The sequence below is a fragment of the Impatiens glandulifera genome, chromosome 9 (assembly GCF_907164915.1).
Source record: "Impatiens glandulifera chromosome 9, dImpGla2.1, whole genome shotgun sequence".
NCBI lineage: Eukaryota > Viridiplantae > Streptophyta > Magnoliopsida > Ericales > Balsaminaceae > Impatiens > Impatiens glandulifera.
Genome location: NC_061870.1, coordinates 34,927,685 through 34,954,197, shown reverse-complemented (window position 1 = coordinate 34,954,197; position 26,513 = coordinate 34,927,685). Strand labels below are relative to the sequence as shown.

Below are 26,513 nucleotides of genomic sequence, written 5' to 3'. Positions count from 1 at the left end.
TTATCTTAAATAAATATCAAATAATTCATTTTTTTCAAATATATTTTTTTTATAAAGATGAAAAAAAAATATCAAATATCAAACGAACTGTTAATAAATGATTTTGATAAAGTGAATTATTAGAAAATCATTTTAAATAACTCACATCGTAAAGTCTCTTAAGTTGTTTACTAGCTAATAGGAGAGAGAGAGAGTGATTTGTCCCACATTGGAAAATAGATAGGATAAGGAATGGAATGCCTGCATATATAAATCAAGTTCCTCTTGCTAAATAATCAAGCAGCCGCGCATTGTGCACAAAGCGAACTATTCTTTCGCCTTTTACTAAAGAATACCGTGTGCACGATGCAAACAGTGGCATACTCCTATTTTTGGAAAGGGTTTCCTCTTTTGGGTTACCCTTCTACAATCTTCAGTTAAAATCTTTTTTAATAACCATTTTCTTTAATATATCTTTTTGTCATATTTATCAATATTTTTTTTTTTACCTTTCACTATCTTAATTTCAAATAAATCACAAGACACCTTCACTTAACTCTTGAACTAATATATCTTTAATCCTAATGGTTTTAGAGATGATTGCAATTGATACAAAGATTAATTAATATTTTATTTTATTTACACTGCTATTTATGAATTATAAAGTAACAATACTACTAAAATTTATTAACTACAATCAACCTAAAATTGCTCCAAATGTTTACAAATAGGGTCATTATCATTGTTAATTTTTACTAAGAGTTACCTTCTAATTTTTTACTACTTTATAATTTCCAAATATATGTTAACACTAGTTATGATAAAAAAATAAAATAATGAAAAATACTTTTACCTAGTTGTTTATGTTAGTGAAGTTTTAGGGTAGTTATTTTAGATTAAAAATATATATATATTTGTATTTAAAAATAAAATAAACTTAAGAAGTAACAAAAAAAAAATATTTAAATAGGAAAATGAAAAAACCTACCACTTTTTTCTGTAAATAATAAATTATATTCAAAATGTCATTTCATAGAATTATGGTCAAGCCATAGCGAATAAAATATTCATATCTGTTATATTTTATGTTATTGAAATTATTAATAATTTTGTATTATATTTAATATAAATAGTTTAATTTAGTTGGTTAAATGTTAACGTAATTTTTATTATATTTTAGGTTAAATCTTCGAAAGTAATATATACTTCTTTAGTAAGGTGTTATGAGGGATACACTTAAAAGGTTGCTTATCTTAGATCAACAAATATACAATAGTAAGAACTTCTTTCAAATCTATGTTGTTTTGGCACCAATTCATTGCTTTATTTGTTTCCCTTAATGAAAAATTAAGATAAAAGCCATAATTAATAAAAACTAAATGTGAAAGAAACTTGGTGGATTGGTGATCCACAATGTTGACATATAATTTTTGTCCAAGAATATCCAAAAATAAAATCTTATGTTAAATGGATCCCTTCTTTTATGACATAAATGACATTGAGAAATGAATATATATATATATATATATATATATATATATATATATATATATATATATATATATATATATATATATATATATATATATATATATATATATATATATATATATATATATATATATATATATATATATATATATATATATATATATATATATATTTGTGATAGCATCACTAAAGAAAGTAATTGATTTATGTCAAACAAGAAAGTTTACAAATGACTTTTCAAAATGTTTGTTGGAGGGCTAGCAGACTATGAAGATAGATATGTCAATAGGTTGTAATACTCATATATCATAAAAATCTTTAATCTGTAAATATAATATATTTTACAACAATGTTTAAGAATTCTATTAAAATGGTCCAATAGTTTAAACATTGGAATTTTAACTTCAATTATGTTTAATTTAAAATGTATATTTAATTTTGTTTATAATTTAATAAACCCATTAGGATAACTTATCTATAAAAAAAAACGTCTATAAAAGAATAAAACTCATGATTTTTTTTTTTTTTACTAAAATATAATAATATTAATTCAATAAAGTAACCTAAAAACTTAACAAATTAAAGATTCTTGTTACACAATTATATTTTTTAATTTTAACTTTAAAGCACTCTTAACGAAACTCTACACATTATACAAATAAATTAAAAATACTAAATAATTGATTAATATGTGTGAAGACTTTATATATAAATTATTTGTATTATTAAACTAATTTAATAAGTCTATTATTATAATTTTAGGTTTGGTTAGAATTTTTCGTCTTTTCATTTTTTTTTATTAATTTTATTTTTTCTTATTGTAAACTAAATTATTTATTTTGTAACGAAACAAAGTAATAAAAAATAATTATTATAAAAATTATTTTAAAAAACAATTTATAAAATAAAGTCACGATGATCCGAGGATATTATTATGGCCCTTTTTTTTTAATTGAGAAAGCCCGGTCCTGGATCCGTTGGAATCTGATTGAGTCCATACCCGGTATTTAGTGGTCCATCTTTTTCTGTAACCCGCCCTTTCTATTGTGATGATAAATACACCCCAAAACCCTAGGTTAAACCTCCCGTCCACAAAGCTGCTTCATTTCCAGTCCTCCTCCCACTATTATAAGTTGATGTTCATCTAATTCACTTCTCTTACATCCCCTCTCTTCATTTCTTCCGCCGCCGCCGCCGTCAATGGCTTTATATCTTCTGTACGAGTCCGCTTCTGGCTATGCTCTCTTTCAGGCGCAAGGCCTTGACGAAATCGGCCAAAACACCGAGGCTGTTCGAAAATCTGTAGATGATATCAACAGGTTCGGAAAGGTTGTACAGCTTGAAGCTTTTACCCCTTTCGAGTCTGCCCTCGATGCTCTTAACCAATGCAATGCTGTTTCTGAAGGTGAACTTCATTACACGCATATTTCATTTTTGCTTTCCTGGCTTGTCTTTGTTGTTTGGCTTTTATTTATGTACTTGTGTTTGAAGAGATTCTTTCTAATTTGTTTTTGTTTCATTATTCCGTTTCTTTCCGTGGTTTGCTCCAATAGATAGTAATCACTTTACATTCAAACACAATAGAATAGATATACTGATGATTGATCTCGTGATATATCATTGAAAACTATGGTGGATTTTACCATGTAGGTTAATTTGGATTAATGATTCAAGAATCATATGATTGTAGTTTGATATAGACTAGTTTGCTTTCTAGCTTTAACTTGTTTCCTCAAATCTAAACAAATTTTGTTCTACATATTTTCTTTCGAGAATCATGGAATGAAGAATATACATAGTTTTTAATTTGATATGTTTCAGAAACTTCATTGCTTTAGTTTTTATATTCTATGGAATAAGAACTTATTGTGATACTTTCTTTAATAGGTCAAATGACTGATGAGTTGAGGAATTTTCTGGAGCTTAATCTTCCTAAGGTCAAGGATAGCAAGAAGGCTAAGTTCAGCCTTGGAGTTTCAGAGTCAAAGATTGGTGCACATATTCTTGAGGTCACTAAGATTCCTTGCCAATCCAATGAATTTGTTGGTGAGCTCATTCGCGGTGTGCGACAACATTTTGATAAATTTGTCAAGAACCTGAAGGTGAGGAGGATTTGTGATTAATTTGGTTCTGCACACTCTTGTCCTGTGTTCTATAAAGGATTTTTACATCATATTTTGTTCTGATAGTCTATTTCTGTTGATTAACTTTAGGAAGGTGATTTGGAGAAAGCCCAGCTTGGTCTAGGGCACAGTTACAGCAGAGCAAAAGTGAAGTTTAATGTTAACCGTGTGGACAACATGGTTATTCAGGCTATTTTTCTTCTTGATACTCTAGACAAGGATGTCAATTCATTCTCCATGAGAATCAGGTTTTCCACTATCTTTGTTTGTTGAGTACTTCTACTGTTTCACTTCCCATGACTATTGGTTCTTAACAAATGGTTGAATATTAAAAAATGGTTCACATTATGTAACTATTTTTCATAACTTGCAGATTAATTCTTTTCTATTATTTTATGATTGCTGTAGAGAATGGTACTCATGGCATTTCCCAGAATTGGTGAAGATTGTAAATGACAACTATCTTTATGCCAAAGTTGCAAAGTTCATTGAGGATAAGTCACAGTTATCTGAAGATAAAATACCTGAGTTAACTGAGATTGTTGGGGAAGAAGATAAAGCTAAAGATATTGTAGAAGCTGCCAAAGCATCCATGGGTGTGTCTTTCATACATCTCCCTTACATGGTGTTTTTGTTCTTAGTTTGAATAAGCAGTTTCTAAATCTTAATGTTTTTTTGTCTTACAGGTCAGGATTTGTCACCAATTGACCTGATTAATGTCAAACAATTTGCACAAAGGGTGATGGACCTTTCTGAATACAGGAAGAAGCTTTACGAGTATCTTGTCACTAAGATGAATGATATTGCACCCAATTTGGCTACATTGATTGGTGAAGTGGTAGGAGCTCGCTTGATTTCTCATGCTGGTAGTCTTACAAATTTGGCAAAGTGCCCTTCTTCTACCCTTCAGATCCTTGGAGCAGAGAAAGCTCTTTTCAGGTGAGCCTTTTTGTTATGTTCGATCCATGAAATTGTTGATTTAAATGTCTTAGCTTTAATTTTTTTATTTGCATTCTATTCAACTCTTTCCCATTATTTTAATCTGATTATATGTTATTGTCTTGGTACAGAGCCTTGAAAACAAAAGGTAACACCCCGAAATATGGTCTTATATTCCATTCATCTTTCATTGGACGGGCATCTACTCGCAACAAGGGACGGATGGCTCGATATCTGGCTAACAAATGCTCCATCGCATCCCGCATTGATTGCTTCTTGGGTTAGTTACAACTTTTGCAAAATTCAGTACCATATCATATGTGTGCTTAGTCAACTGACAATTTTTTTTTTGTTTTTTTCTTGCTTTATGTAGAGAATAGCACCACAGCTTATGGTGAGAAACTCCGTGAACAAGTGGAGGAGCGACTTGACTTCTATGATAAGGGTGTTGCACCCCGTAAAAACATTGACATGATGAAATCTGCAATGGAAATCACCCTCGGTAGCAAAGGTGAGAATCAGAGAAGTTGCATTTTTTCCTTTCTTTAGAGGTTTTTCTAAAATCTGCAATGTTGCTGAATATGAATTTGCAGACACTGATATGGATGTAGACACTGAAACCCCAGCAAAGAAAAGTAGTAAGAAGAAGAAGTCTAAAGATTCAGAAAACGGTGAAGCTGCTGTGGAGGATAAGCCAACCGAAGATGTGAATGGTGGTGTTAAGAGCGAAAAGAAGAAAAAGGAGAAGCGAAAGTCTGAGAAGGTGGAGAATGATGTTAGCGAGGCTGAAGATGAGTCAGCCAAGAAGAAGAAGAAAAAGAAGAGCAAGGTTGAAGATGGAGAAGTTACTCCTGCTCTTGTTAGTGAAGGAAAGAAGAAGAAGAAGAAATGAGTAGTAAGATGTTGAGACTTTTATTAGTCTTTACATATTTTGATATGCTCTACTCTACTACTGCTTTCTTGTCTTATGAATGTTACTGCAAAAAAGACTTGTTTTTTATTGTACCCGATCTTGGTTTGATTTCAACTTTCAAGTTAGTAGTATATCTTTTTTTGTGGAAAACATATTTAATTATTAGTTGAGAAATTTAGTAATTTTGAAGCTTGTATCAAGCATGCTTAAAGGGTATGTGTAATTTTGTTTGGTAACTGGTTTAGGGTTCTTTGTTATTTGATTATAAATCATCAAATTTGTTGTTGCATTTTATGGGTGTTCTTTCTCTTTCACCTTAAAAATGTGATTTTACAAATATGAACAATGGGCCATTATATTGCTTTAATTGTTGCTTAGCACCAACTTTCTTATATTTTTTATATATATATTGTTTCATCACAATTCATATCTAAAGTTTACAAATTCAGTTGTTTTGTCTGCATTTAGTAGGAAAAATGGAGGGATTTAGTAATAGTTACTTTTACTTCAATTAAAGGAACTCTATTCTCTATGTTCTTAGTACATGTTTTGATGTAAATTAGGTGAAAACATGCTACACAATAAATTTTAGTTTTGTTTTAAATGTGAGTAACTTGTTTTAATTTTATTATTTTGCATAGATAATGATCTCTTTTAAGTGTCACTTTTTTTTGTAAGAAATGTTTCATCCCAATTTAAAAAATAAAATGATTTAAAAAGTACCATTCAAAATGAGAGGAGGTCATGGCTTATGCATAAGAGTAGGTGGTTTGTTTTTCTTATTAATATTATTAGATTGTTGTCTCTACAAATTTAACAACTCATGTCTCTAAAATTTAATTAAGATGTCCAAATAAAAAATAATTGTAGGGCTTAATAAAACGTGATGATCATAATCCATCTCATGATGAAACTATTTAAATTGAGAACACTTTATTAATGAGAATATAAAAGTAAAACACCAACCAAGATTCAACATTTAAGGTTGTTGGTGGAGAAATTTTTAATTATTTTTATCAATTTTGGTTTGGCAAGTTTGGTGAGAGAGATTTAGTCAACAACGGTAAATTGGAAGATTTATGAACAACTGAGGATAAAACCGTAATTACGATAGAAGACGTCTCTCTTTCTCTCTCATCAGTTGTAAGTACTAAGCAGTCCCCTTATTAGAGAATCTCCTTCAAACATAACTCTTTCTCTCTCTCTCTATAAGCATTGGAAAGAACGATCTTAGCCAAGCCAAGCCAAGGCCGGTCCAATGGCGTCCTCATTACCGAACTTGGAAGACGTTGGTTCTATAGATCTGATGAATGAGCTTCTCCGTCGCATGAAGTGTTCCACCAAATCCGACAAACGCCTCATTCTCATCGGTAATTACCTACCTCCATTCTTCACTTTATTCTCTTCAATTTCGTCTCTACCAGATGTTCAATTTCGATTCCTACAAGTTAAGGTTCGGATACTCGTTAGATGCAATTGGATCTTGTTCTGCTCGATTCGAGTGGTTTAGAGTTCTGTTCTGTTAGATTAGTTTGATGGTCAGATACCTTTTGTGGGTACATGCAGATTTAATATTGTTACTAATTTCTTTTGTTTTTAACTTATCCTCTTACATAAAATAGGGTTTACTTTTTGTCCCATTTTCTTTCTGCATTATGAGACACGATAGATTTAAAAAGACTATTAGACACAACTGAAATTGGTTGCTAAGATGTGTTTGAGCTCCTCATTGTAAGGGTACTCTTGATTTGTGCTGCTACAACTATGTCTGATGTATTCCATTGAAAATCTGTGTCAATTCTTCTTTGTTAGTAGTAGAGATATCATGAACAGACACAGAGATGCATCTTCATCTCTTTGGAGAACTTATCAATACTTTTTACTTGCTGAGATATCGATGGAAAACTTGGAAAAACCTACTTTATGACACGCAGTTTTTCAATAGGAAATGGATTATTTTAAGCTAATTTCACAATCCCTTATGAGGATGGCAGTTACCATATGATTTTACATGCTAAATTACATGGACTTTTCTTTAGTGAACAGTTTTTTTACAGGCTTCCTTCCCACCATTCATTCTTCTGTAATTTACTTCTTTCCAATATTTGGCATAGTTGGTGTATTTGTTAGCTGCTTGGTTAACTATTGAGACATTTTAACTGTTGCAGGTCCACCTGGGTCTGGAAAGGGCACCCAGTCACCAATTATCAAGGATGAATACTGCTTATGCCACTTAGCTACAGGTGATATGCTGAGAGCTGCTGTTGCTGCTAAAACTCCTCTAGGAGTTAAGGCCAAAGAGGCTATGGAAAATGTAAGTTTAAAATTTTTCATGTAAAGATAAGATATCTTTTATGTATCTTTGAATTTCTTGTGTTCCTGAAATTTTGAGCTTTGAATATTCAACTAGGGACAACTTGTTTCTGATGACTTGGTTGTTGGAATCATCGGTGAAGCTCTAAAGAAGCCTTCTTGTCAAAAGGGTTTCATCCTCGATGGTTTCCCTAGGACCGTGGTTCAAGCCGAGAAGGTATTAAAATTTTCCTAATCATGATATTGGACAGTCTATAAAAATATGATACGTTTCAAATGTTTTTTTCTTCTTTCTTGTCCAGCTTGATGAGATGCTTCAAGATCATGGAGTTAAGGTTGATAAGGTGCTCAATTTTGCGATTGATGACTCAATCTTGGAGGAAAGGATCACTGGTCGTTGGATTCATCCGGCTAGTGGTCGAAGCTACCACACCAAATATGCACCTCCCAAAGTTCCTGGAGTGGATGATGTAAGAACTTCATTGTTTTGGATTTCTTCTTGCATGCATCAAAATACAAAAAACTTTTCGAATTTTCTAAAATACAAAAGAGGCTTTTATTGGCAAAAAAAGGTGATTACAGACTAGAACTAACAGAAATTATATAAAGGACTAAAATACTTGTAACTTGAACTTCACATTATTAGGACCTTGTCCGATGAAGGATTATTTAGATTTAATCCAATTAAACCCTTATCACATCATCAATCTAATCATCAGCTAAAAGTACTAAGATATACTTACTTTATATTTTAAAATATTAAATACAAAAACCATATTTCATTCATTTAACACCAAACAATCCCCCCACCCCCCATATCGAATTATTATACAAAAAAACTACATCAAACAAGCTTGATGACACTTTTAAGTTGTAACCACCGAAACTCTTTCAGCAACATAAAAAAAGGATTTGTTTTCCATTTGATGTTATTTGTGAGCTTCAATATTATGTAACAATATAGCTCGAAACGATGTATTATTTTGTAAATGATCCAATCAATTCATATACCATGTTACTTTTTGAAGGTTACTAGTGAGCCATTGATTCAACGAAAAGATGACACTGCAGCCGTCCTCAAGTCAAGGCTGGAGGCATTTCACAGACAAACAGAACCAGTATGTCTTTTCCTTTTACAAATTTCAATTTTCCATGCATATTTTGGTCTCTTTGTTGCTCAACTTCTAGGTCTCATGTTCTATTCTCATTAAAGAATACATTGATTGAATGGGAGGTTATGATAGTGGGAATGTGGGATGATGCGTTAGCATCTTTCAGGGGATAAAACATGGTCTAAAAGAACAAGATCTCAATGTATTAGTTGTGAATGATTGATGTGAAAAATAGTAAAACAATTTGTCATGGTCATCGATTTTGTTCAAACTAAGGTCTTCATGGCGTACCTTTAGTTCTGGTCAATATCTCGGAACACTCTATTTTCAGATAAAAACTAACATTTCAATTTCAATATGCAGGTGATAGATTATTATAACAAGAAGAAAATTGTTGCAAACCTTCATGCTGAGAAGCCTCCAAAGGAAGTGACAGTTGAAGTCACGAAAGTGCTGTCTTCTTGAATGTAAGCTACTGGTTTTTTTTTTTTCTTTATTCACATTATTATTCCATAAGAACAAAAAGTTAAGCTCAATTGGATATACGAGCTAGTATTTGTTGTTTTGCTTATTTATGGGGTCCATTGATATGTTCTTCTTCCCCTACTTTAAGCACTTTTGGCTCTTTTGCTGCCTTGCATTTGAACTGATTTTTGTATTAGGAAATAAGTGAACCTCACTTTTGCCATTTATCCCACCTCCTTATGCTGAGTGATTCTTGATTCGGGTATAACTATTCATTCATACTCAACTCAAACACGATAATCATCCACATCACTGAACTGAAAATTGTCCTGTGTTACTATGGATGTTAAATTGAATTGATACGCTTCTTTAATGTAACTTTGAATGTGCTGTCAATTTAAAACCCTTTGGGCGTCAAGCTGACACAATTTATAGAAACAAAAAATGAGCATATTAAAAAAGGCACATATAAGTTACAAATTGATTGGTTGGTATGATTTGTGGGTTGTAGATGAATGATTAGAATATGGCTTAATTCAAAAGGGTCTTTTTTTTCCCTAGGAAAACATGCACCACAAACTTGTTGGTGTTGGTATTTTGGCTTGTTGAGTCTTTTATTATTATTATTATTATTATTATTATTATGTCTATTTTGATTGCAAAAGTGATTTATAATTGAATTTTAGAAAGAAAAATTTGAATTTGTAGACTCATTAACACAAATTATGATTTGATATATACTGCAACATATGCTGGTAATAAATAATGTATAAAATATTTTTTTTAATTATACATATTAATATTATAAGATATTATTTTAATTTCAATAATTATATATACAATTATTAAGTGTTAAATCTAAAAATTTGATTTGTACACATAAATTATGATCTAATATATAGTGTAACTCATTTTAATACTCTACCAAGTAATCCTTTGCTAAATAAATCCTAAATTTATTGTGTTTTGTGGTGATAATTTATTAAATTAAAGTAATATATTTAATAATTAATTGTGTAAAAGGTAATATAAATAAATAAGTATTAAATAAATACGATAATAAATAATATATCAAATATTTGTGTATTCAATTATTAACCGTTAAATCTTAGAAAAATTAAATTTAAGTATGCACAAATTATGATTTGATATATAATGCATTAAGTGTGTAAAAATTATGATTTGATATATAATGCATTTCATTTTAATATTTTTACATCTGTTTTATCCTATTCAAACATCACAATCCTAAATTCTGATCAACTTTAAACAAAATAATTAATTATTTGTGAAAAACAATAAATAACTAATTAAATAGATAAAAAACATTTTAAAATTTACGTATTTAAGCACGATATATAATATAATTCATTTTAATATCCTGGTGAGAAGACTATGACCATCTTTTTCTTGTTTCCAATGGCTACGATTTGCCTTTTTATAAATATCATATATATTCTTTCTTGCTTGCCGTTTTTATTCCCACTTAACAAGAAAAAAGTATTTTCCTCTCATTGTATCAAATATGATAATAAATAATATATCAATAAATAAATATGGTAATAAATAATATATGAAATAATTTTTTTAATTATATATATTAATAATATATTTTATAATATATTTAGGATTCAGAAGACAATAAAAAGTCTTCCCCTCACATTGTATCTTCTAAATAAGTTTAACTTAACTTATTTGACAAATTTATGTAACATTTTTTCATAGAAGTCATGGGAAGCCTATTCAGAATAACCCGTAAATTGACTGTAAATGTTGGCCGATTGATGTCTTTGCCAGTGGCAGAAAGATCTTACAGAACTTCTGACATCTTCTCTCGCCTTTTAAAGGAACGAATCATTTGCATCAACGGGAAGATTTGTGATGATGTTGCTAATGTTGTAGTAGCTCAACTTCTGTTCCTCGAGTCTGAGAATCCATCCAAGTCCATCAACATATCTATTAATTCTCCAGGAGGTGCTGTTACAACAGGTTTGTTCTTGTTTTAGTTTTTTTCTACATCACCCGTTACTATCACTATACAAACTACCAATCCCCATCTCAGGTAAACATAAGTTGTATATGTCTATTAAGAACAACCCAATGAAAGATAGGACATTTGATTCATTATTTGTATGTGTTTATTAAAGGAATTATTGCTATAACTCATCACTACTTTAATAACATTGTTCTTACACAATATTTTGATATAAAGTTTATTACTCTTGTCTAAATTTCGCAAAAAAATATGTAATTGTATTCTTTTATTAGTATCCAAAAAATAAGTGATTATGTTTTCAAATAATATTGTTTGATGTAAGTTATTTAAGTAAAAAATATATTAGAAGAGGGATATAAATATGTTTGAAAATTATTGATTGAATGATGGATTAGTTGAAACTAAATGTAAAGTAAGGGTTTTGTGATGGTTAAAAATTAAAATGGAATATGTCTTTTTTTGTTTGGTTGGATCTAAGTTAGATTTAATTTGTTGATATATATTGATAGGTCTTGCTATCTACGACACAATGCAATATATCCGATGTCCCATAAACACGATATGTTTGGGTCAAGCTGCGTCAATAGGCTCACTCTTGCTGGCTGCAGGGACAAAGGGAAGAAGACGTTCTCTTCCAAATGCCTCGATTATGGTTCATCAACCGTCTGGTGGGTGCAGTGGACAGTCTATGGATATTCTCATTCATGCAAAGCATATGGCTAAGTTGTACGATTTATTGAATGTATTGTATTCCAAACATACTGGGCAAACGGTAGAAGTAATCCAGAAGAGTTTGGATAGAAATAATTACATGACTCCACAAGATGCCAAAGAATTTGGGCTAATTGATGAGGTCATTTACCAACGCCCCCTAGAATTAGTTGCTGATGCCATTCAAAATGAACCTTAAAAAGTTTAATGGCTTTTGAAAACTTAGAATAGATTTGCTTTATTTTAACTTCAAAGATTTAAACTTAAATTTGTTTGTTTTGAGGATTTAATGATAAAATGATGCACTAAGAATAGCCTATTTTTTAAGCCTTCTTCTTCTTTTGCTACATTAACCTCATTTTGAATGCAACCAAATGGTGGAAATTGTTATATAATATTGTCAAGTATCTTCTTATTTCATCAAGTTATATATTTATTATCACTCAATATCATTTTCTAGTCATATATTTTTTTCTAAATGTGTCAAATCTTGAACATATGGTTCTTCAATATCTAGTTTCACTAAATTGTTTATTAGTTATTATTTCTAAAAAATTAAGTCTTTTAAATTAAGTTCATATGATTAAGAGTAAATAAATGGATAAATCTTACTTAATTATATTCAACTCAAATTAAATTTACTTAATTTATAATCTAATTCATATTATTCACTAATGTGAATTGTGTATGTGTTGTATCAACCTATCGGTATCGGTATGGATTGAGTAACCCAAACTAATTTTTATTTTTTTATTTTTCTTTTTCCATTTAACACGTTTTTGACAAATTTAACACATTTTGTCTCGATCAACATGTTTAAATGTTTTAACACATTTAACAAGTATTTTAACTCGTTATATACCGTTTAACAACTTTAACCTATTTTGAGTTATTTAATATGACCAATTTAGTATATACAAGCAAAGAGAGTTAGATAACCAAATCAAACCTTAAAATAAATAATAAACCTATTATAAACATTTCATTTGTATAATGTTATACACAGATATATATTTTTTTGAATGGAATATGTTCATATAAAATTTGAATTGTTTTCAGTTGTTGTAAGTTAAAACGGTAAAAACCAATAGATTTAAGCAATGTGCTGCTTGTAACATGTTATCAGTCATGGACCAGGGCAGGGGTATATCAAGAATGGAAAAGTAAGTGAAGAATCCCAGAAATATAATTTCCAGCTATTCGACATGACATGACGATAATAATAATGGTTAAACGTCGACAGCAACAGCATCACGATTGAAGATATCCAAGAAAAAGGCCTTGAAGAGCTCATAAGAATGTTTCACATCATCAACTCCACACATCTCTCTTATGCTGTGCATCGATAGTTGTGGTGCCCCAACATCAACAGTGAGTATTCCAGTGCCACTAGCTAGAATCGGACCAATTGTTGACCCACAAGACATGTCATTACGGACCACAAAATCCTGCAACAACAAATTCCCACACCCAAACATGAAACAGACTTCAATACATCCCATTTATATAATACGGATTATTAGTCTTCCTTAAAATGGTGAGGAGAGAAACTGACCTGAACTGGAAGGTTATGCTTAGTGGCTATCTCCCTAAACAAAAACGATGACATTAAATTTGTGGCATATCGTTGATTTGAGTTGTGTTTAATGACAAGCCCACCATGTATTTTGGGCTGATGATTCTCTTCATGTTTATCCTGGAGAAACAACACCATTTAAGTATTTCAAAATTTTAGTTACATCACAGTAGTTTTTGCATTCAGGATCACATACCATGTAGTTGGGATGTATTGCATGCGCCATGTCAGCAGACACGAGAAAACTCCTCTGAAGTGCTATCTCCAGCAGCTGACAGTCGTGTCATATTCAAAACATATAAAAAATGAGGACATTCCATTCATATGTTGAAAAATGCAATCACAAACAGAAAGTAGTAAAAGAAGGGAAACAATTTTCATAATATTCCTATATAACTCTTCACTCTTAAGTAGAATTAAACTCTTCTATACTTTGCATCACAATTTTCAAATCAGTAATGCTACAGAAAGACTAGGTGATTTCCTTGAGCTATATAAGAAACCGGAGATGAAAGATATTACCTGGGAGTCTGAACTGAAGGAACTTGTAATTCGAGACATAGCATCATACAATAAAGGAGAGCCAGCACCTTGAGCCGAATCTGACCCAACCTCCTCGTGGTCAAATAAGGCAACCATCCTTACACCAGTCTCATCCTCAAGACTTCCAGTAGCATCTATCAGTGCCTGATACTCCATCATAAAGATAACATATGAGAATGTGTCACTTTAACTTCAACTCTCACTCACATCACATTTTATATGAGATTAGTTGTAATTTTGCTCAATAACAATTGAGCTATATATGCAAAGACAATACTTGACAATCATCAAAGTTAGATTTTTCCAGTCTGACTCAACCCTGAAGAGAATTATAATAACCCCATAAATTAGAGAAACAATATTACATTCATGTTTTTTCTTTACAAATATATTCTTTTTGAGAAAATACTTAAAAAGTTTGTCATACCCTAATATACATGCAAAAATCAAATATAATATAGACAAGGAGTATTAGTCTTTGAGCATCCAACTAATGCTACACACGTTTGCCAACTTTACCCATACCTTTAAGGAGCAAAATGACATGCATAGGTTATCAAGCCTTCCTGAGAAAATGAATTCTTTGGCTGCACCAGCTATTACACTGGGTTGTGTATCACAGGCTTGTAGCTCAAAATCACAAATGTCTCCTGGTTCACAGCCTAGCTGTTCTGAGAGAAGCTGGAGATGACAGAAGAATACTAGAATCATAACAGGACAGAGATCTAGGGAGTAAAGAAATACGTGACCAATAAATACACTAACAACAATCTAATAAAGGAACACACCTACACCATGTACCTGTAGAAGTAGTGGATGATGATTTGGGGTACTGCTGTTTGGTTTTTCATCAGGCTTCTTCTGCTCAGTTAAACCATTCGTGCAGACCATCTTATTAAGCTCTGCCTGTCCAAGTTCAAAAGGCTGATACTAAGCAACTACCAATACAAATGTCAAAAGGCTGTTAGCAAGAAAGGATCTTTACTTCCAACTTAAATTCACTAACTCCATATTGTAGTCTCCAAAGTGTCTTGTTGTTTCTAGGATATGATAGAATCTATAGATGCATTAGTGGGGAACCATTAAGGATCTGAGGTATTCAATGTTCTTGTTTCTATGTGTTTGATCCTTATCCAAATCCTCCATGCTGCAATTGATAGTTCTCAGAGAAAGGTACAAACCCTTCAATCCAGGGATATATAGGGAAAAGGAGATATAATATAACACACAAAAAAAGGAGAAATAGGGAAACTTTTGAACATATTTGTACATAAAAATGAAGACAATATGAACAAGTATAGTTGATAGAATAAATATAACAAGACATGAATGATACTGCATATGTGTAGATGTTGCAAGCACAGATGCAAATAACTGATTGACAAACCTTAACAGTTAACACAATGTTCATCACAGTTGTCACGGGTAGATCAAGGGCTGTAATGTGAATGATAAATAGATACGGTGTAGTAGATATAATCCCAAGAAACAACTTAACTAATGGCAGAGTCATCTGGCCTTAAGTAACAAACTATATTCCTTTTCTAGATTCTCTTGTTAGTGGAATGGCAGAAAGCTGTTATGCCAATGCCTATATAGGAAGGGTAGCTTGAATAGAATGATGTGGTCTATCTTTTCTCCTATATTAATCTATGTCTCTCCTATTTTCTTGAAGTCCCATCCACTCTTCCTATATTCAACAGTGTACTCAAATTTTCTAATCAGCCAGATAGAAAATATGCAAAGAATGGCTAAGACAAGGGAAGGAAATATTATAGGTTTAAGGTTAATATCAACTCTTTGACTCCATAAAGAGAAAACCACCTTTTCCCTTGAGCTCTCTTTGCATTTAGTTTGCCCTTACAAAATACCTCTATACCATAACAGGGGATGGCTTGTCATCTAGAGCCATTGATGATAGAAACAATTCTCAAGAGAAACAATACTATCAAACTTGTTTATTACCTTAACCAATGTTGCCAAGACTGGCAGAAGATGGGTCTGTGTGTTCACTTGAAACCCTTCATTAACACTCCTGCAACAACAAATGAAAATATATATGTAATAAATGTTTCAGAGATTTAGACAAATATAAAATGTGATCCAAAGATAAAATAAACGAGCAACCTGTCCAAGTGAATTGCCAGAGTTGGGATTCGCATTATTGGCTCATTTATCCTAACTAGTTTTTGTACATAAGAATTGGAACCATCTCCTACTTTGAGTATAACCCTTCCAGCAATAGTTAGATCACGATCAAACCATGTATGCCATAGACCTCCTCCATAGGTCTGCACACCTACCTCCAAATACCCACCTTTTAACACCTAAGCAGAGTAAAATCAATTCATGATCAACAAGAATTACCCTAAAAAATACATGTTTCAGCTAAAACAATTTAGGGTAACCTTTGATAAAGGCTTCAGTTTTAAGCATGGGCTGTCAGTATGTGCACCTATTATTTTGAACCCATTGCGAGCAATAAATCTGAAGAAAATATACAAAAAGACTTTATAAGATAAACACTTAACTTAATTTAAGACTCCAGAAACCAACGTCGGGCATATAAAACAAGCCTAAGACATTGAATGTAAATAGCAAAATTTTAGAACTATTCAACTTGAATGACACACATTAATATGGTACTTCTCCTTACATCTTATAACAAGATTATCTTTATTCAACTTAGAACTCACCAAAGTTTACGAATTCCAGCCAAATCAGCAATATTCAATAATTTAGTGATCAGTTTTATCAAGACAGACAGTAGAAAAGTATTATCATTTCGTCATCATCCATAGGTGATGCAAATCTTACTTTTTACCAATTTCAAAGGCCACGATGGTGGAGTGGTTCCTAGTGAAAAAATATTTATTTCCGGTTTGTAAACTCCATTCCTCCTTCTCCGAAATTTGCTCATATCCCACACTTTTCAGTAACTTCTTCGCCTCATCTAGAACAAGTTAATCACACAATTCAGAAGCAATATAACAACACTTATGTCAACTGAAAACAATAAACACTTGGAATAAAGAATTTGTGAGAGATACAAAAGGGAGACGAAATTACCGACTGCGTGGAATGCCGTCGGAGATGCGTTCAAGAAGTCGACGAGATCGGTGGCGATATCTCTTGCTTCCTCTTTCGCCATTGGAAGTTTCGAATCATACAGAAGAAAATCACAATCTTTTTTAAAATGTTTATATGATCAGAATAAAAAAAAAAAAAAAAAAAAAAGTAAAACTTTTCATGTTTAATTTGATATAAAAAATTAAATAAAAATATTAATTTTAAATTGTGCTATAAAAGTTTGGTGAGAAATTATTTTTTCATTCTAAATAATTTTATTTTTCTCAAATTCATTCCGTGCCCTAAATTCCCAATCAACAAACGCAAGAATAATTAATTTGGGAGGAAAGCTGAGGCGAAGTCATCTGCTCCAACCTCTTCCCGCGATCATCTCCGATTCCGGTACGTTCTTGTATATTCTTCAGCTTGAACGGATCAGTCATCTGTTCCGTCTTCGTCTTTAAAATCAGATTATATCAGTTATTTCGTTTTTTATGCGATTCCAATAGGATATCAGATCCACTTCACAATCCAAATAATAGCTTCACCCAGATTATGTAACGATAAATATGCTAAAAGATTATATGTTGGGTGTTTCCATGATTCGGGTTTCTGATTGTTTGACTGACTTCTGAAGTAATACGCTAAAAGATTATATGTTTTCAGTGAGAGAGAGAATGAAATCAATTGCTCAATGTCAAAATTGGATCTCTCTGCGGACTCAATTTTGGGCTAGAATTGATGTACATGGTTTTATTTTTGTCCAAATTCTGTATACATGATGAGAGTGCCTCAATTTGTTGTTGTATCAGTAGTTCTAAAAGCACGCACCTTGAGAAATGAAGTAGCTTGGTAGTAAACCTTTCCCAGTGTCTTGTGGATTAAATAAAGAAAATCCCGTGTTTGGTTTTAGGTTAAATCAAGTTATTTTCGTTCTTCTTGTTACTTGCCTCCATTTGATCCAATAACAGGTGGATACTGCTGGAACTTTAGCATGCCTTTCACTTTTTCTTTGCCTAACTCACATCCTCTTCTTCCTCCTAAACAATATGCAGTTGATCAGATATGGCATCTTTTCGTGCATTTTTGAACAGTCCAGTTGGCCCCAAGACGACTCATTTCTGGGGCCCCATTGCTAACTGGGGATTTGTCATTGCTGTATGTTCACTTGTCATGTATCATCTCTTAATCTTGCATCATATAGGCTCTAGCCTCTTTTCTAATATTTATTTTTGGCAGGGTCTTGTGGATATGAAAAAGCCTCCAGAAATGGTATCCGGAAACATGACTGGAGGTATAGATTTTAGTATGCCATATTTGAGAGCAATATACTAACCGGGTTCTGATAAATTCATCGTTGTGTACAGTGATGTGCGTGTATTCTGCACTATTCATGAGGTTTGCATGGATGGTACAGCCTCGCAACTATTTGCTATTCTCGTGCCATGCTGCTAACGAGTCTGTACAGCTTGTTCAACTTTCCCGCTGGGCCAAGGGCCAAGGGTGAGTAAATTCATGTCTTAAACCAATAATTTAATGCCTAGTGACATTTCATCATACTGCCTTAATTTTGAATACAAAAGCTGAGATTTGATATATAAGTGATTAAAGATTCACTATGAATCAAAACTAGGCCCAATTTCTGTTTCTGTTGGCTTATTTCAAAAGGGTTATCATATCCAGACAAGAGAGTGTTACTACAATGGCAATTTCCAGCATTCTTTTTTTTTTTGCATAAACGAGTGAATACTGCAAGATTTGTTTATAGCTTGCAATCTATACAAGGAATTAATGGATAATATGGTTACATTTTAGGTACTGGGGGGAGAAGAAGAAGGCCGAATTAGAAGCCCCGCCTCAGTAACTTGATCGTGCTTGTTTGGAATGATTGAATGTGTATCAGATTATGTTAAGTATCTTCATAATCTGTTTCTTTGTTGCAGCTATTATGGATGGATAGTAAATAAAGACTGCAGTATTCAAGTGATTATGTTACAACTGATAGTCTTGCTTAAACATTCATCATTTTTCTTCTTTAAACTATTAATTGGAATTATTCTCTTTACATCTAATTGTTTATGTAATAATATTTTCCTTGTTTGAATTGGAGATTTTTGTTTTCAAGAAAATACTGTTTGATGAAAAAAATGAAGATTTATTTGGGTTATTTGCATCAAATAATCAAAATATTATTGAACTAAAGTTTGTTTGAATTTGGGTTTTCTAAATAACCCAATAAAATCAATTATCACTCTTTATCAAATTAATCAATTCATTAACTAAAATATTTTCTATTTTAAATTATAATTATTTATTTTATTTATATATATTAATTTTTTTAAAACATTAATTATCATTAATAATCATTTTTTTTCTTGTTATTTAAATAATTGGACAGAAATGTATTTGTTATTAATAATAAAAGAAATAATTGATGATAAATCTTGATTTTGTTTGGATATCAAACAAGTGCTTGAATTACTCCAGGATAACGTATTTGCAGTTTGTGAAGTACTCTTTCCCGAATTCGATTTTATATTATCCGTTGAGTAGTTAGTGAAATACCATCATTGAATTCAATTCTCAATTTACTCTTTGAACATAACGAGTATCTTTATTTCTATTTTTATCCTCAAATTTGTAGTGTATCCAATTTTCAACTAATACTCTATTATTGATTAAAGTGTGATTTTATATATTTTATTAAAAAGTAATAACTTAAGAATAATTAAATAATAAAGAACTTTAAAACTAATAATATAAAAATTAAAAATTAAAAAAGAAAACTAAAAACAATAACTTTATTATTATTATTATTATTATTATTATTGAAGGAGTAAATACAGAGCATACGTGGAAGAAAACATATTTATTACTATTATAGATATAAAGCAAACGTGGAAGAAAACATAAGAAAGAATTGAAGATAAAGAGTAATAGTGAAATGTGTCATTAATATTAAAAAAAATTATATGAATATTTTTTAATATTAGTAGTCCCGAATTGACTATTGGATATCCCATATATCGACTATACTTAGGGCCTGTCTTATTTTTTTTTTTAAATTAAATTTGTTTTTTCTCTTTCCATTACTTCTAAATTTTTTTACTTGATTTTTTTAATAACTTTATTCCTCTATTTAAAATATCATTTTATTCTTATTAATTTTTCTAAATTTTAAATTATTAAATCATATTATGTCTCAAAACTCATTCTATTCAAATAATTTTTTTTATCACTTTAACTAAAATAAACTAAAAAAACCTAATTTAAAACAGGCCTTAGTATCTATTGGCATCTCTAGGTTTGAATGTTAGATTATTGTTATAAATTTTGACAAGTTGTTTTTGGTTTTAAGGGAATGTTTGGATTAATTAGAAAATACTTTTCTCTTTAAATTCACTTTACTCTCTTACAGTCCTTTCTCATTCTCTCTTTCTTTCCTCTACTACTGATGGAAGCTCCGGGAGAAACCTCGATCGGAGTTCCGTTGTTCCGGGACGAGAACTCATCGGAAAACAGCGACGAGCTTGACAAGTACATAAAACGACTCGAGCTTTTTCTCCGATGTTTCGGCTTCTATCAGTCTTCTGCTCTGAGCTTCTCTCTCTCTTGGTTGGCTTTCTTCCTCATCGGCGTTGCTCTTCCCTTCATCATTATCGAATTCTCATACTGCTCCGACTGCCAAAAGTACGGAATCAGACTTTTTGAACTCGAAATTCTCACCATTGAGATTCTTCTCGCAGCTATCTCTCTCACATGCATTTCTCACAATCTTCGTAAGTACGGCGTCAAGAAGCTGCTCTTTGTCGATCACTTTCGCGGCGATATCGTTCAATTCCGTGATCGTTTTATACTCAAGTTTCGCGTAAGCTATTTTATTTACTAATTTCAGACGCAAATGTTGAAAAAAATTGAAATTCCTGTCGCTGTCTTGACTTGTTAGGTTTAGACAAAAGTGAATAGGTTTTGTTTGGAATGTTATTTATAATGCATTGAATTGAAATCAAACAAGTGATTAGATTTTGATTCCTATTTAGGGTTTTTTCACTGTGGTGTTCGTCTGGTTCGTACCTTGCTTATTGTTGAAGACTGGCCGTGAAGTCAGTCGTGTAATCTTTCTACAATATGATTCGTGGGGACAACCTGCTCTAACTGTAATAGCTTTGCTGATTTCATGGACATACTTAACCATAATCTTCCTCTCCGGCGCGGCGATGTTCAATTTGGTTTGCAATTTACAAGTTATACACTTTGAGAACTACGGGAAGCTTCTAGAAAGGGATTTGGATGTTTCAGTTTATATAGAGGAGCATATTCGTCTAACTCATTATCTATCCAAAATCAGCCACAGATTTCGTCTGTTTGTTCTCCTAGAGTTGCTGGTCGTCACTGCAGGTCTCCTGGTCGCTTTGTTTCAGACCACGGGCAATCATGGAATCCTCAATTTGATCAACGGCGGTGATTTTGCTGTAAGTTCAAATTAGCTTGTTTGACTGGTTTGAAGCTTAATAATGAAAATCTGACTTGAGAGTTGAGTGCAGGTCTCTTCTATTGTGGAGACTGTTGGCATAATCTTATGCCTTCATGCAGCTACGAAAATATCTCATAGAGCTCAAGGAATTGCGTCTGTTGCTAGCCGATGGCACGCTTATGCTACTTGTAATTCGAGTGGTGCGAATTTGGATTCAGGCAACCCAACTGACGTTTTGCCTATGTACTACTCAGACAGTGATTTGGAGTCATCGACTGGAGGCTATATGTCTATTCCCACCAATACCCAATTGGTTTCTTACATGTCTTCCTATCACAAACGTCAAGCTTTTGGTAAGTAGTAGTGGAGTTTTTCTTTCGATAATATGATGAATACATTATCATTGTTTTTGTTTGTTTTTTTGGCAGTCACTTATTTGCAGTGCAATCCTGGAGGGTTCACGGTATTTGGATGGACAGTTGATCGGATACTAATCAACACTATCTTCTTTATCGAGTTTTCGCTCTTTTCCTTTGTTCTTGGAAAGACAATAACTGTCACCACAAAATGATAAGAAGTGCTTCTTTGTCAATGAATGGTTACCAGTTACCATCCAAGGCCCAAGCCCCCGGCTGAGTATATGAACTTGGCAGTTTAAATGTAATTTTTCACTTATGTATACATGAGGATTATAATATTAGCTAATTGTGTAAATTATTTGAGTTATTCTAAAAATGTACCAAATAAACAAAATTAATCTTATTCGAAACTAATAAAAACAAATCAATTTACCTTAGGCCCAATTACTACTATTTGAGATTAAAAAAACTTTGATTTGAGTTATATTGACTAACACTTTTGGTCATTTGAGCTTTTTACTCAAAATGTACTACAGGACCATTTACTTAATATCACGTGATATTTTTTTTTTGTTCCTCTCAATTTCTTCAATCATTCGTTCCAATCAAACAAATTAGATATATGTTAATCTTTCGTCGAATATCACGAATCACGACTAATCATTCGGCAGAAGATTCACATCGATCTAATTTGAATTTGATCGAAAATTATGATCCAATAAATAAAGAAATTGAGAGAAGCCTAAGTTGAGGAGACGAAAAGAAACCTTTTATTTATTTTTTCTCTTTTTTTCAAATGACATATAATTTGTAAGAAAAAATGTGACTTTATATAAGTTTGTTTGGTAAAAAGTCTCAAAATAGCCAAAATTTTGATAATTGAAACCACATATAACATCAATTAAAGTTCGATCTTCATCGTACCATAAAAATGCTCAAAGTTGACTCCAAAATGGGGCTATTTACCTTGTCTAAACAAAAAAAAAAAAAACCTCTGTTTTTAATATTTTATTATAATAAATATCATGATTATAAATTGAAAAATTAAAATTTACAAGTAAAAAGTGGAGGGAGAGTAATTAACTAACCATTGTGTGTATTTGAGCCGGAGGATTAGATTTCTCCTCACACCTTCTATCTCCATCTGCTGTAGGGAAATTTGATCAAATAACCTCAAAGATGAGGTTATTTGATCTGATGGTAAAGTGATAATTTTATTGCGCTCGTGGTGATTTTATTTTTTTTGGACGATTTTGCCCTTGTCGCGAAACGCTAAGTCACTTAGCGTTTCGCGAAGTGACGACATGTGAAAAGTCCAAATTGCCCTTACTATTTAATATAACCTCCGTACTTTTTTTTCATTTTTTTCTTCTCATTCTCTCTCTTCCCGCTCTTCTCCTCCTTCTCTCTAAACTCCGGCGGCGGCGGCGGCGATCTCGTCGGAGATCTCGGCGGAGAAGTTCGTTCGAAATCCACTATGAGCTCGACGACGTGCACGAGCACTGTTCCAATAGGTACGTCTATTTGAAGCATGTTTTATTGATGTTCGTTTTCTGAGATTGATTAGGGTTTACTTCCCGTTTCGCTAAGTGCCCAGCGATTCGCGAAGGACTTCTCGTTTCGCTAAGTGCCTTACGATTCGCGAAGGCCTTCCCGTTTCGCTAAGTTCATAGCGATTCGCGAAGTATTAATTATCCGTCTCTAAATCAAATCATGTTTTTATATTGCAGCTGAAGTTTCGTTTTCTATAATGGAGAGTGGAAACTTGATGCTGATGGAACACTGTATTTTGATGCATCTTCAATCAAAACATTTGATCTACCCCAAAATACTCGTTATGCTGAATTACTTGATATACTCTACGATAGACTTAATCTCCAGATATCAGCATACGATTTAGTGTTCCAAGTGAAGTATGATATTCCGAATATCAGAAATCCGAAACCTGTTTTTATTGATAATGATGGGGATTTGAACACATATCTATCACGCTTGATTTTGGGTCGAACAGTGTCACCATTGTGTGTATCTGTAGTGGAGAAGTCATCGTTTACTAAAGAAAAGATACCACTACTTACATACCCAACTCAAGAAAGTATACTACCACCACAACTTACTCAGAAATTTGTTCCACCTGTTGTACCCTTGGAATTCTTTGTTGAAAGTCAAAATGAAGCCGGAGAAACCTCTTTGCCCCACATCCCACTTACTCAGGACTTGCATGTTAATAGTGGTGAAAAAGCATCAATACCTATACAACCAAGTGCAAGAAGATCATCATTGGGTACACCAACTAGTGCAAGAAAGGCATCAAATGGTACACCAACAAGTGCAAGAAGATCATCAATGGGTACACCATCTAGTGCAAGACGATCTTCAATGGGTACACCATCGACAGACCCGACAGACACATCACCGCCAGACCCCACATTTGCGATGGCATTAACTAGTGAAACCGTATTGGAAGTTGGTTCGTTCTTTGAAAATAAAAAAGAACTTCAACTTGCTCTATATAAATATGCGATGGCCAATCATTTTGAATTCAAAGTGGAGAAGTCAAGAAAAAATCTTTGGGAACTCAAATGTTTGGATGAGACATGCAAGTGGAGTTTGCGGGCTGTGAAAGGTAAGTTTTCTGAGATGTTTGAGATCCGGACATTTGAGCATCAACACTCATGCTCAACTTTGTCGAGGCCCAAGAAAAAAATGCAAACACCAGCATGGGTTATTGGGCAGTGCGTGAAGAGCAAGTACATGGACCATCATCATAACCACTTGCCTAAGAAAATAATTGAAGACATGCAGACAACTTATGAGATATTTTTGACTTATAATAAGGCATGGAGGGCAAGGGAAAATGCTTTAATAGCGGTGCGAGGGACGGTAGAGGATTCTTATGGAATACTGCCATCATACCTTTACATGTTGGAGAAGTGTAATCCTGGTACCATAACCGACATACAGACAGACGAGCTCGGTCACTTCACGTATATGTTCATGTCCCTAGGCCTCTCAATTAGGGGTTTCAAATCCTTTTGCCGTCCTGTATTATGTGTTGATGCTAGTTTTCTTAAGCACAAGGTGGGTGGTCAATTATTGGTGGCTATTGCATTGGATGCGAATGAGCAACTATATATCCTGTCGCATTCGGAGTTGTTGATTCAGAGAATAATAACTCCTGGACTTATTTCATGCAAAAACTGAGAGATGCAATTGGATTAGTTGATGATCTCGTCTTCGTATCCGACAGACACCCAAGCATCGCTAATGCCTTGTGTGCTGTTTTCCCAGAAGCAGACCACGGTGCGTGCACATATCACATAAAGATGAATATTGTGGCCAAATTCAAAAGTGATAAGTGTCATGCGGAGTTTGATTCGGCTTCAAGGGCATACACTGTCCACGAATTTAATCGTTGGTTTGAGAAAATCAAGGTTAAAGATCACCGGATTGCTGCCTATTTGGAAGAAATTGGGTTCCCAAGATGGAGTAGAGCATTTTTTCCCGGTAAGCGATACAATCAACTGACAAGCAATTATGCTGAGAGTTTCAATAGTCAGAGCAGGGAAGCCAGAAAGTATCCCATTTCAGAAATGGCTGAGTATTTAAGATTCACAATACAACAATGGTTTAACGATAGAAGAGAAAGAGCGTCTAATCACGAAGAAGTTTTATCTCCAAATTATGAGAAGGTGTTACGTGAGGGATTCGAGAAGGCCAGATTCTATACAGTCCAATCCCTTAACCGATTCGAGTTTTATGTGCATGACAATCAGTCCCATTTCAAAGTCAATTTGAAAGACATGAACTGCACTTGTAGAGTATTCGAAGTTTCGGGACTTCCTTGTACGCATGCAATGGCTGCTGCCCGTAGTCGGAATTTGGTTTCTTATGACTTCTGTTCAAGGTATTAATATCTAGCTCACGTGTTCATTCTGTTTAACCAATTAATAATTCTGTTGTGTTACACAGGTATTACACAACTGAGTGTTGGATAAATTCATATGCCGAGACATGTTATCCTCCCGGTGATGAAGAAAATTGGGATGTTCCCGAACATATCAAGCAACGTTCGTGTCTTAAACCAAATGTGAAGGTTAAGAAAGGCAGACCACAAACAAAGCGTAGGTCATCCCAGGGTGAGGTCCGTAAGATCCCGAGACGATGCAGCTCATGTGGTGGGCTTGGACATAATAGGGCAACATGCAAAGCAGTTATGCCTGCACCATCTACTGCACGAGCTTCATAATCTAAGCAGCATGACTCATCATCTAAGCAGCATGACTCATCATCTCAACAATGTGAACCTTTAGCTTGATAGATACTATGTTGTAATATATGTTGTTAATTGAACTATGGTACTGGTATGTTGTTAATTCAGGTTTAATGTGTTAATTCAGGTTTAATGTTTATGTTGTATGTTCTAGTAGTAGTAGTATATGAGTAGGGA

At 32.8% G+C, this 26,513-nt stretch overlaps 6 protein-coding genes and 1 pseudogene across 6 annotated transcripts; 6 read left to right on the top strand and 1 right to left on the bottom strand.

Moving 5' to 3' along the window:
* The first annotated feature begins 281 nt into the window (after nt 1-281).
* On the top strand, nt 282-392 carry LOC124916840 (annotated as a pseudogene).
* A 2,166-nt stretch (nt 393-2,558) lies between these two features.
* LOC124915026 (nucleolar protein 56-like) lies at nt 2,559-5,734 on the top strand. The gene is made up of 8 exons (XM_047455671.1): nt 2,559-2,875; nt 3,358-3,572; nt 3,684-3,841; nt 4,002-4,189; nt 4,280-4,532; nt 4,664-4,812; nt 4,906-5,043; nt 5,126-5,734. Exons 1-8 carry the CDS (start codon nt 2,671-2,673, stop codon nt 5,422-5,424), a joined length of 1,605 nt encoding a protein of 534 aa, XP_047311627.1. The 5' UTR covers nt 2,559-2,670; the 3' UTR covers nt 5,425-5,734.
* An 891-nt stretch (nt 5,735-6,625) lies between these two features.
* On the top strand, nt 6,626-9,562 carry LOC124914955 (adenylate kinase 4-like). Its single transcript, XM_047455587.1, has 6 exons — nt 6,626-6,815; nt 7,614-7,759; nt 7,856-7,975; nt 8,061-8,228; nt 8,787-8,876; nt 9,234-9,562. The coding sequence occupies exons 1-6, from the start codon at nt 6,704-6,706 to the stop codon at nt 9,333-9,335; spliced, it is 738 nt and encodes a 245-aa protein (XP_047311543.1). The 5' UTR covers nt 6,626-6,703; the 3' UTR covers nt 9,336-9,562.
* Nucleotides 9,563-11,065: 1,503 nt separating this feature from the next.
* Nucleotides 11,066-12,241, top strand: LOC124916333 (ATP-dependent Clp protease proteolytic subunit 2, mitochondrial-like). Its single transcript, XM_047457056.1, has 2 exons — nt 11,066-11,324; nt 11,841-12,241. The coding sequence occupies exons 1-2, from the start codon at nt 11,066-11,068 to the stop codon at nt 12,239-12,241; spliced, it is 660 nt and encodes a 219-aa protein (XP_047313012.1).
* Nucleotides 12,242-13,107: 866 nt separating this feature from the next.
* Nucleotides 13,108-17,334, bottom strand: LOC124914953 (probable aspartyl aminopeptidase). The gene is made up of 11 exons (XM_047455586.1): nt 17,231-17,334; nt 16,979-17,114; nt 16,570-16,648; nt 16,289-16,488; nt 16,127-16,196; nt 14,963-15,067; nt 14,687-14,842; nt 14,141-14,305; nt 13,815-13,889; nt 13,598-13,738; nt 13,108-13,490 (listed from the first exon to the last, which is right to left on the bottom strand). Exons 1-11 carry the CDS (start codon nt 17,310-17,312, stop codon nt 13,272-13,274), a joined length of 1,428 nt encoding a protein of 475 aa, XP_047311542.1. The 5' UTR covers nt 17,313-17,334; the 3' UTR covers nt 13,108-13,271.
* Nucleotides 17,335-17,502: 168 nt separating this feature from the next.
* LOC124915422 (mitochondrial pyruvate carrier 1-like) lies at nt 17,503-19,295 on the top strand. The gene is made up of 5 exons (XM_047456136.1): nt 17,503-17,632; nt 18,286-18,388; nt 18,470-18,524; nt 18,598-18,733; nt 19,046-19,295. The coding sequence occupies exons 2-5, from the start codon at nt 18,296-18,298 to the stop codon at nt 19,092-19,094; spliced, it is 333 nt and encodes a 110-aa protein (XP_047312092.1). The 5' UTR covers nt 17,503-17,632; nt 18,286-18,295; the 3' UTR covers nt 19,095-19,295.
* Nucleotides 19,296-20,668: 1,373 nt separating this feature from the next.
* On the top strand, nt 20,669-22,418 carry LOC124915421. The gene is made up of 4 exons (XM_047456134.1): nt 20,669-21,098; nt 21,271-21,702; nt 21,775-22,057; nt 22,133-22,418. Exons 1-4 carry the CDS (start codon nt 20,685-20,687, stop codon nt 22,273-22,275), a joined length of 1,272 nt encoding a protein of 423 aa, XP_047312090.1. The 5' UTR covers nt 20,669-20,684; the 3' UTR covers nt 22,276-22,418.
* Nucleotides 22,419-26,513: the final 4,095 nt, after the last annotated feature.

Coding starts and splice junctions, on each gene's coding strand:
- LOC124915026 (XM_047455671.1), top strand. CDS start 2,671: ATGGCTTTATATCTTCTGTACGAGTCCGCTTCTGGCTATGCTCTCTTT. Junction 3,573..3,683: donor AATTTGTCAAGAACCTGAAG/GTGAGGAGGATT, acceptor GATTAACTTTAG/GAAGGTGATTTGGAGAAAGC. Junction 5,044..5,125: donor AATCACCCTCGGTAGCAAAG/GTGAGAATCAGA, acceptor ATGAATTTGCAG/ACACTGATATGGATGTAGAC.
- LOC124914955 (XM_047455587.1), top strand. CDS start 6,704: ATGGCGTCCTCATTACCGAACTTGGAAGACGTTGGTTCTATAGATCTG. Junction 6,816..7,613: donor CAAACGCCTCATTCTCATCG/GTAATTACCTAC, acceptor TAACTGTTGCAG/GTCCACCTGGGTCTGGAAAG. Junction 7,976..8,060: donor CCGTGGTTCAAGCCGAGAAG/GTATTAAAATTT, acceptor TTTCTTGTCCAG/CTTGATGAGATGCTTCAAGA.
- LOC124916333 (XM_047457056.1), top strand. CDS start 11,066: ATGGGAAGCCTATTCAGAATAACCCGTAAATTGACTGTAAATGTTGGC. Junction 11,325..11,840: donor AGGAGGTGCTGTTACAACAG/GTTTGTTCTTGT, acceptor ATATATTGATAG/GTCTTGCTATCTACGACACA.
- LOC124914953 (XM_047455586.1), bottom strand. CDS start 17,312: ATGGCGAAAGAGGAAGCAAGAGATATCGCCACCGATCTCGTCGACTTC. Junction 17,115..17,230: donor GACGGCATTCCACGCAGTCG/GTAATTTCGTCT, acceptor AACTTGTTCTAG/ATGAGGCGAAGAAGTTACTG. Junction 13,491..13,597: donor AGCATAACCTTCCAGTTCAG/GTCAGTTTCTCT, acceptor TTGTTGTTGCAG/GATTTTGTGGTCCGTAATGA.
- LOC124915422 (XM_047456136.1), top strand. CDS start 18,296: ATGGCATCTTTTCGTGCATTTTTGAACAGTCCAGTTGGCCCCAAGACG. Junction 18,389..18,469: donor ACTGGGGATTTGTCATTGCT/GTATGTTCACTT, acceptor TATTTTTGGCAG/GGTCTTGTGGATATGAAAAA. Junction 18,734..19,045: donor CGCTGGGCCAAGGGCCAAGG/GTGAGTAAATTC, acceptor GTTACATTTTAG/GTACTGGGGGGAGAAGAAGA.
- LOC124915421 (XM_047456134.1), top strand. CDS start 20,685: ATGGAAGCTCCGGGAGAAACCTCGATCGGAGTTCCGTTGTTCCGGGAC. Junction 21,099..21,270: donor GTTTTATACTCAAGTTTCGC/GTAAGCTATTTT, acceptor ATTCCTATTTAG/GGTTTTTTCACTGTGGTGTT. Junction 22,058..22,132: donor TCACAAACGTCAAGCTTTTG/GTAAGTAGTAGT, acceptor TTTTTTTGGCAG/TCACTTATTTGCAGTGCAAT.